This window comes from Aquarana catesbeiana, linkage group LG02 (genome assembly GCF_042186555.1).
Source record: "Aquarana catesbeiana isolate 2022-GZ linkage group LG02, ASM4218655v1, whole genome shotgun sequence".
In the NCBI taxonomy this organism is placed as follows: domain Eukaryota; kingdom Metazoa; phylum Chordata; class Amphibia; order Anura; family Ranidae; genus Aquarana; species Aquarana catesbeiana.
In genome coordinates this window covers 399,477,680-399,487,228 of record NC_133325.1, presented here as the reverse complement: position 1 = coordinate 399,487,228, position 9,549 = coordinate 399,477,680, and the positions used below count along the sequence as shown (strand labels likewise).

Genomic DNA, 9,549 nt, shown 5'->3' with positions numbered 1-9,549 from the left:
TGACCATTCTCAGCACGTATATTTATTTTTTAATATTAATTCACATTGCGTTACACTTTTTACCCACTTAGTATTGGGTTGTTATATTTCCTTTTGTTAGGAGTTTGTATAGGTTATTGATTTATTATCAGTCTTTATCAGTGAACAGCGCCAATCTCCTATCTCTTCAGACTACAAGAATTTAAGCTTGGCGCCATACCAGGAGTGTGCGCAATATTAGAGCATGACACATTACTCGGTGTAACATCTGTCACATATACAATAAATTTAGGCTAACTTTACTGTTTTTGATTTTTTTTTTAATTCATGAAAGTGTTTGTTTTTTTTTTTTTCCCAAAAAAATCAGGTTTAAAAAATTACTGCCTAAATACCGTGCGACATAAAAAGTTGCAAAGACTGCTATTTTATTCCCTAGGGTGTCTGCTAAAAAATATGTATAATGTTTGAGAGTTCTGAGTAATTTTCTAGCAAAAATTATGATTTTTACATGTAGGAGAGGAGTGCTGGAATTCCTAATGTCCTTATTTAACATTATAAAGTATATTGTAAACGTTGATATGTTTCCATGTTGTGAGAACTTGTGCCTTCTATGTCCGGTTTTAGGTTTATGGATAGATCTATAGATTTTTGGCTGCTAATATGTTTGTTTTTTGCTTGCGTAATCCGATGCTATGTGTAGCTCATGCACTCAAGGCATAGCGCATAACATTTGTGGCACTGACTGGTATAGTTTGGACATGCTGGATGGATGCTGCCTGGAAAGGCTATAAAAGCTTATTGAATGCACACAGATGCTACTGATTTTGTTAGTTTCCATGTATTTTGATGTGATTGTTTCAAGACGACGTAGCATTGTCTATGTACTAGTAATTTACAAGACAAGCAAGCCAGTTAGATTTGTTATAGGATGATTGGTGCTGAGATACGTTCTTCTACCTTTGTGGTGGGTATATGGTTAAAGTAGTTGTAAAGGCTGAAGGTTCTATGCATGAAGGTAAAAAACCTTTCGTTTGCAGCAGCCCCCACAATACTTAACCTGAGCCCCATCTTGATCCAGCGATGTGCGCGAGAGCAGCAGCTTTCCTGGGTTTCTCCAGCCTCATTGTTATCCTGGCAGTTAATTGCAACCAGTAAGAAGGGGGTGGAGCTGAGCCTCACTGTGTGTCTTATGGACACACATAGGTGGCTCAGGAGTGAGCACTTGGGAAAAGGGGAGGGGCCAGGAGCACTGGCGGGGGACCCGAGAAGGAACTGAGGCTGTTCTGTGTTAAGAGCAATGCTTTTGCCCGTGTCCATTACCCAAACATAGCTCCTGTACTGTACTCCAGAAAATAGATTTTACTGGTAATCGAAATTTCCAATTTCCAATTTTTTTATTATTGGTTCAAATGCAGCAGTTTTCACCCTTGCTTTTTTGTGGTGGTACCTGGGCTCCCTTACTTTATTTTTCACAAGTGGAAATGTATAAATGTTAGCCATTAGCACTATCAAGGACCTTGTATCCTGTTTTTTACTTTCTACTTTCTCTTTGTTTTACTTGCTGTAGCGCCAGGAGTGTGTAAATCGGACGAGCAAACTATCAGATGGAAGCGAGCTGGCAGCTGCGCAGCCACTGATCAAATCCACACACCCGTGTTACTGCCCTCAATTCTTTTTATCCCCTGTATGATGAAAATAAGTTTATGAAATGAAGTAGTGTAAAATATGAAAGTTACACACCTAAGCTTTTAAAATTTGAATACACATACATGTATGAATGTAAATGCATGCATTAGCAGTGCCTAGGCACTAAACATATTGATTGCGCTACACGTTGCATATCGTTGCTGCGCAGGAGTGAGAGCAATAATTCTGGGTCCACTATTCACAGTTAATTCTAAACTGATGACCTGTAGCATCTTTTAAATCACCTATGGAAAGTATAGGGTACTGAAGTTTGTCATTGTTTCACGGACGCACACAATTTTAAAGTATGGCCAAAGCTCTTTTGGACCTACTTCTCCTATGGATCACAGGAGTTTTTAGCTTCAGCAGGCTGAAGTCCAGTGTCGGCTGACATCACCCGGTCTAGGTTTTGGATCGATCCCAACGTTAGTCGGGATCCACTCAAATGTTTGCACTGGCAGCTGGCTCAGCCTCTCAGCGAACCGCTGGGACACGGAGCCAGCCGCTCCCGCCTCCTTCATAGCCCGGCGTTTCAGTGAGCACTGGAGGGGCATAGCAATGAGCCAGTGACTGACAGTCGCTGCTCTCTGCTCAAAACGGAGGGGAAAAACTGAGAAATCAGCGGTGTTTGATAGCATTGGATCAATGCTGCATCCACCTAGGTGAGTATAATTTTATTTTTTTTCCAAACCGCATACTTCTCTTTTAAGGCTTGACATAGCTGTTTACTCGATGCAACCTCATCTTTTATATTTTACCAAAAACTGGGTAATATATTGCATTTATGTGCTGTGAAATTAACTTAAAGTGGTTGTAAAGGCACAAGGTTTTTTACCTTCATGCATTTTGAGCGCAGCAAGCCCCCCTAATACTTGAGCCCCCTCTTGATCCAGCTATGTCCACGAGAACCTTGCCTCTGGGCGCTCACACTCCTGATTGGCTCACTGGCTCCCGCTGCTGCCAAAAGTCAATCGGGAGACAGAGGGAGCAGAGCCGAGCTGCGGCTGCATATGTGAATGCACAGAGGCGTGTCTCGGGAGTGTGCCTGTTTGGGTGCCCTCAGAGCAAGCTGATTGCTTTATGAGCACCTGGGAGGAGCCTGGAGCGCCGGCGAGGCACCTGAGAGGAGGATCCGGGCTGCTTCCGGTAAAAGCCACTGCACAGAACAGGTTAAGTATAACATATTTGTTTTTGTTTTTTAAACCAGGCTTTAATATCTTTTTATGGGTATTTTAGTTTAATCATATGTTTACTAAACCATTGCGCTAATATTGTGTAAACATAAAAAATTTGAACTACAGCTATTTTATTCCCTAGGGCAGCTTTTTTAACCAGGTTGCATTCTGGGTTCTTCAGGGGTGCTCTGGAAAAATGCTTAAAACTTTGTCCAAATTGCCCAAAAATGAGCAAGCTGACAGGTATATCAAGCCTGCCTTTTTTCTTTTTTTCTTTTTTTGTTGTTGTTATACAACGCCACTGTTTTTTTTTTTTTTTTTTTTTGTGAAGCATTACGACCTAGGGTACAGTTGGCATCCTAACAACCAATGACGTCATCGGTTGCTAAGTAGGATGTCTGGTGCCGCATTCTTGTTTGTGGCTCCCCTGCCCCTTTCTGTCAGTACTGGTGTTGCGTTAGAGTACTTGTCAGTACCATTGTGTAAAGGTGTATTTGTAAGAATAAATAACCTCTACTGTTGGGTGTCCTACATGTGTAGATGTTGCTGCGTGTAAACCGAGGTTTTTTTTTTTTTTTTTTTATACTTTTTAGAATAAAGTGCCTTGAGATTGTCCTAAAATTTCCCTACCTGTCTCCCCCTCTTCTCTTCCCCCTACTTGTTGTACATTTTATATGCCTAATACTTTTTTTTTTTCCTCCCTGCAGCTATAGACTCAAGCAAACAGTGTTCCCAAGACATCCTCCGTATGCTTCTTTCATTACAACCTGTTCTGCAGGACGCAGTTCAGAAAAAGCGGACTGTCCGATCTTGGGGTGTGCAAGGGCCCTTAACATGGCAACAGTTTCACAAAATGGCTGGCCGAGGGTCATATGGTAAGAAAATGTTATCACTAATTTGGAATTTCTGCAACCTGTAATGAAAGTGTTCCCATCATGTTTGTTTATACATTATTTAAAAAAAATCATTAACCTTCAGTAACTTTTGTCCTTGTTTTCGTAGGAACGGATGAATCCCCAGAACCACTGCCAATTCCTACGTTTCTAGTAGGGTATGACTATGATTTTCTGGTGCTTTCTCCATTTGCTTTGCCTTACTGGGAAAGACTGATGCTGGAGCCATATGGTTCTCAACGAGACATTGCTTATGTAGTGGTGTGCCCAGAAAACGAGGCTCTCTTAAATGGAGCCAAAAGCTTTTTTCGGGATCTCACTGCAATGTACGAGGTAAGAAAAGTGCACCAAATAACTTTTATTTATAAAGTAGTAACCTAATTTGCAAAAAAGTACATCAAACAGGTCAATATATTGTCACTACAGTACAGAGGTAACAACTTGTGTTCTCTAGCATATATGCAAACATTCATCAGCATGCTATATTTGCTTCTACTGCTATATTTTTTCCCTACTTTGTTTTAATTCATGTAAGTTGTCTTTAGTCTTGCAGGCTTGGACAGCATCGTGCAATTTCCAAACAACTGACAGATGGCATCATGCGAGTTGGGGCCACTGCAGCAAAAAATGTTTCTGAAAAGTCAGTTACAGAATGGTTTACTCAGGCAGCTAATGGCAGCAATGAAGCGTTCACCAAACTGCGACTGTATGCTCAAGTGTGCAAATATGAACTAGGTATAGTATTTTGCCTTTTAAAGATCTGTTTAACAAATGCACTTTTAGCTTTTACACCTATACCAGTTTTTTTTTTTTTTTTTTTTTTTTTTTTTTTTTTTTTATTATCAAATCTTTAATATTACTACAAGAGGCAGTGATGGCGTCAGCCTAATCATAAAACACCAGGGCCAGATTGATTACCAAATGGGATTTATAAGGAATATGGAGAGATAATGTTGCCAGAGCGGTTACATGTGTTAAATGGGGCGTTGGAAAGGGGAGAACTACCACTCTCCATGACAGAGGCTACGATAGTATTACCAAAAGAAAAGAAAGATCAAACTCAACCTGCATCATATAGACCTATTTCTTTGCTTTGTGCAGATGTTAAATTATTGGCGAAAGTACTAGCCATTAGATTAAGATAATTCACACTATAATTCATCTCGACCAATGCGGCTTTATCCCTGGTAGGTCAACATCGTTAAATATTAGGAGACTATTTTTAAACTTACAAATACCATCAGAAGAGTTGGGATCAAGAGTCATGCTGTTCCTCAATGCTGTCAAAACGTTTTTACAGCATCGAGTTGCACTATTTGTGGTCGGTCTTGTCAGCATTTAACATCTTCCCTTCCTATAAAATGGGTGAAACTTTTGTATACTGGTCCACGGGCGTAAGTGAAGATAAATGAAAGATTCTCCGAATATTTTCCACTGTTTCGGGGGACAAGGCAGGGGTGTCCTTTATCGCCCTTGCTTTTTCACCTGGCGGTGGAACCTTTGGCCTTAGCAATTAGAACAGCGGGAAATATAGGAGGCTTTAGAAGAGGGTCTGAAGAAAAGATCTCTTTATATGCGGATGATATTCTGTTTTTGGGAGACGCGAATTACTCGCTAACCGCAGCGATGGATATCATAAAAATATTTGGTTGGCTCTCTAGGCTTTCTATCAACTGGGAGAAATCGATTCTTCTCCCGGTTGATACATTGGAAGGGGAGTTACCGGAGAGTGCTAGACGTTTTATAGGTGGTGGAGAGTTTTAGATATCTAGGCATAAGTATAACCGTGAACCCTAAGTTGTATATTTCAAAAACTTAGAGCCTCTAATAAATGTGTTTAGGGAGAAATGTGGGACATGGAACTGGCTCCCCCTGTTGGTAGTGGGTTGAGGTAACCTGATTAAAATGGGGCGGTTGCCTCAACTTCTATACATCCTGCACAATTCCCCAATATGGATTCCCAGAGTGTGGTTTAGGAAGTTGCAAGGCCTCTTTAAGGAACTGATTTGAAGGAATGGGCAAGCTAGAGTCCGCTTACGAGTGTTACAGTTGCCGAGGGATGAGGAGGGTCTGGCTGTGCTGCACCCCTGGAACTACTTTCTGGTAGCTCAGCTGCAACAGGTGGGGGGCTGGGAGGTGAGCAATGATACTGCTAGTTATAGCTCACGTGCAATATTAGCTTGCACCCCACACATGTCTTTGATACAAGCGTTAGAAGCAGATTCTTGGGGGGTCAGTGTCCCTCGGCAAAGTTGATGTTGAAGGTATGGAACACAACACGTACAATATTTATGATTTACAGAGTACACACCTATTTGGGATAATGTGAATTTGCATGATCTTAAGAGGCTGGAGAGTTTTAGTAACTGGAAACAAAAGGGAGTGGCAAGGATGTCGCAGTTATACATAGCAGGGGTACTGAGGACATTTCTGGAGATAAGAGGAATTTGGGCTGTCAAATAGAAACTTCTATCAATATCTACAGCTAAGACATGCATTGACAGCACAATTCAAAGAGGGGAGGTTAGACTGGAGTAAAACCCCCTTATTGAAAATACAGGAAGAGGCCACTTCCCTAAAGGGAATGATCTCAAAATTATATAAAAACATACATCTAAAAGTACTGGAGAAAGATTCTCAGCTTTCTAGTTGAGCAAAATGGGAGGAAGATGTGGGGAAATTAGCTGATGCTCAATGGAATGGTATATTATCCTAAATAGATTTACTGTCCCTTTCAGCAGCTCAAAGGCCCATGCAGTTTTATATCATCCACAGAGCATATTATACACCTAAAAAGATTGTTTTGGTTTGGGAGATGTACGGACGCAGCTTGTCCCAGATGTGGAATTGCAAATGGGCTTGATTCATATGCTTTGGAGGTGTCCCATACTATATAAATATTGGGAAGAGGTGTTGGGTAAAATAAACTCAGTATTTGACATTTACATTTATGATTGGATCCGCGCTGCGTGTGTTGGGGATATATGGAGCAGAGTGTGGTATTTGGGGCTAAACGAACCACAGTATTGAGATGTCTATATCAAGCTAGAAAGGCAATTACCTGGAAGTGGATAAACTCTAAGCCACCATCGGTAATTGATTGGCTGGGAATGGTCAACAATACAATAAATAGGGAAAAATTGGCCTATTTGAAAAATGGGGGGGGGGGGTAATATTTAAGGGGTTATGGAAAGCACGAATCGAAACCCCAGGATTGTCACCCGAGACTGTGAATATGTAGAAAGTCTATTTTGTTAATATAGTAATCTGAAAGGGAGTGGGGAGAGGGAAGTTGGAGTCTAAAGATACGTAGTTTTGGAATATATTTTGCTGTTTTTTGTATGGGAAATTTTGTATGTTAGGGGAAAAAAAGATGAAGTAAAAAAAAAGAAAAACCTTTAATACTACAGGTTGTGCATTTTATTGACATTTACAAATTTGTGTATGGTAACCGGTTAATATTGTTTTTTCAGGTCCATACCTTGCCTCTCAACCACTGGACAACTCTTTACTCTGCCAACCAAACCATGCACCCTCTATTACCCAGGTATCATCCTCACAGCCGCCACCACCAGTGAGCACTGGCAACCCAAGCACTCCTTCCTCCTTGACCCCTGCTCCAACAAATAACTCATCGGCAGCAACTCCAAACAATAGTAGTTTGCCTTCTGCAACTGCCCCGGGTCTCCCTGCTCCTACAACTGTGGCTAATTCCATAACTGGAAACAAAAGCAGCAGCTTTCCTCCCTATGGGAGCATGAATAATAGCAGCAGCTCAATCCCAGCACCGGTTACCTCTGCCCAGAACAGTCAAGCAGGGCAGCAACCACAGAACATGCAACAAACCACTGGAGTGACAAGTGAACAGGCTGCAGCTGCTGCTGCTGCAGCAGCTGCATCTGAGGTGACAGAAAGGTAAGTCTCAAATTTATTTTCTGATTTATGTTACATTTTCAGGTATGTTGTAGCTTGTTGTATAACTTCTTTGCTAGTATCAGGATAGCGTCTGGTTTTTCTTGTACATCAAGGGACACCGAGCATCTTCATATACATTATGATGTGATATAAACAAGACCGGAAGCCCCATTCCGGGCATAATCCCTCCCAGTTAGACAAGACTTCAGTGTTTTTGCCAGTGTTTTAGGTGACGGTCATGCTGGCTTCCCAACTGTTCCATCTGGGATAGGGAGAATGGAATTATTCAGATATAGATATATATATATATAGAGAGAGAGAGATATAGATATATCTCTCTCTCTCTATCTCTTTTTTTTATTTTATTTTTATGGCTCTTCTCTGCACAAGAGGAATGTACCTGGATCACGCTCTGCACATGTGGGGGTGGCCAGTAATATTGCAGGGGATAAATTGCACGGTGGGACCAGTGGGATGCTATACAGAACCAGGGCAGTAATCCCCAGCTGGGGAGTCAAGTCCCTGAAAGCCATTGTGGCAATGCCTGATAAGATGGACAATTATTAGACCCCGTAGGGGGTCTTGGTGTGGGATTGGCGCTTGCCCTGGGATAGCCCTAGGCTGGTGCTCTAGCCTAGTGATCGCTCGCCTCCCAAACAGCAGCAGCAAACCTACAGACTTGTGACCTTCCTTAGTGGGGGTAGCAGGACACTGGCAGACTAATGGAGGTCCTGTTTTCTGAAGGGTACCAGTGCACCAGTATTTCTTGCAATATGTTTCCTCTCTGCTGATGCGGACTTCTGATCTTGAGAAAAGGTCCCTGCATGTTAGTTGTCTGCGGGTCAATGTCTCCCAAATACCTACAAGTAGGTAGGAACCTGAACGCAGTCCCCTGTGCATGGAGGAATCTTCTAATCGCTGAGTTTCTGCAGCAGCTTCTGGAATACTTGTCAGTTTGAATGGCCTTGGTCTTTAAGGGAATCATTCCCCACACTTCCCTCCTTATTATGGAGGAACAAGTGGGGCACAAGGTAGACCTTCAGAGATTTGGCGAGAAGAGAATTGCGACTGAGTGGGTCCACAATTTAGTGGCTTGCAGTTACTAGCTGAAATTGCAGAGCTCTCTTCTGTGTGCTTTTTGCTTTAAAAAATTTCATTGAATCCGGAAAGATTTGCTCTCTTGCAAGCTCTCGATTATCTTCTATCTCAGAGTGACCATTTAGTTACAGAGGACGAAAGTTTTTACAGTTTCTACTGAAAGCTTTTGACACTTCCAAAACCAAATGGTGGTCTGGCTAATCTCGGATCAAAAGAAAGAAGTTTCTACAAATGCAAAAGTTACAGGTGGAATTGGTGTTGTCAGTGGTGACCCCTCTCCAGCACAGAGTTTTCTGGGCATCAGTGGATCTCAAAGTTACTAACTTGCACACTCCAATCTTTCCACTTCACCAAAGGTGATCTTGCTTATGACCCCGAAAAATCCCTTAATCTGATTTTACATGATGGCCCTGGGAAAGATGATAGCCTCCTTCAAGGCAGTTCCCTTTGCCTAGTTTCATTCCTGGCTCTTCCATCGGATTGTCATAGCAGCATTAAATAGGAGGAATTTAATGGATTCCTCCATGTCATTAAACCAGCACAAGACCCTCTATACTGGTGGATCGCTGGAGATGGGAAAATAGTTCTCCCTCTATCCTGGGGGGGGGGGTCCTGATGGAAATCAGCATGATGGGCTTAAGTAGAGTTCTGGACAATCTCTAGGCCGAGGTAGGCCCTAGAGGCCCTACTGCATTGCTGAGTGAAACTGTGTGGCCTTTTTGTAAATGTCCAGTCTGACAAGGCTTAAGTAGAGTTCTGGACAATCTGTAGGCCCTAGAGGCCCTACTGCATTGCTGAGTGAA

The 9,549-nt window shown here is 42.1% G+C and overlaps 1 protein-coding gene across 2 annotated transcripts in view; it reads left to right on the top strand.

Annotated features, from left to right (window-relative positions):
• MED13 (mediator complex subunit 13) overlaps nucleotides 1–9,549 on the top strand; it is a 151,356-nt gene that overhangs the window by 108,625 nt on the left and 33,182 nt on the right. For both annotated transcript variants that reach the window (XM_073615258.1, XM_073615257.1), the window contains exons 17-20: nucleotides 3,548–3,715; nucleotides 3,843–4,066; nucleotides 4,279–4,468; nucleotides 7,207–7,648. In XM_073615258.1, coding sequence (XP_073471359.1) covers nucleotides 3,548–3,715; nucleotides 3,843–4,066; nucleotides 4,279–4,468; nucleotides 7,207–7,648 — 1,024 coding nt within the window. The remainder of the gene's footprint in view (nucleotides 1–3,547; nucleotides 3,716–3,842; nucleotides 4,067–4,278; nucleotides 4,469–7,206; nucleotides 7,649–9,549) is intronic.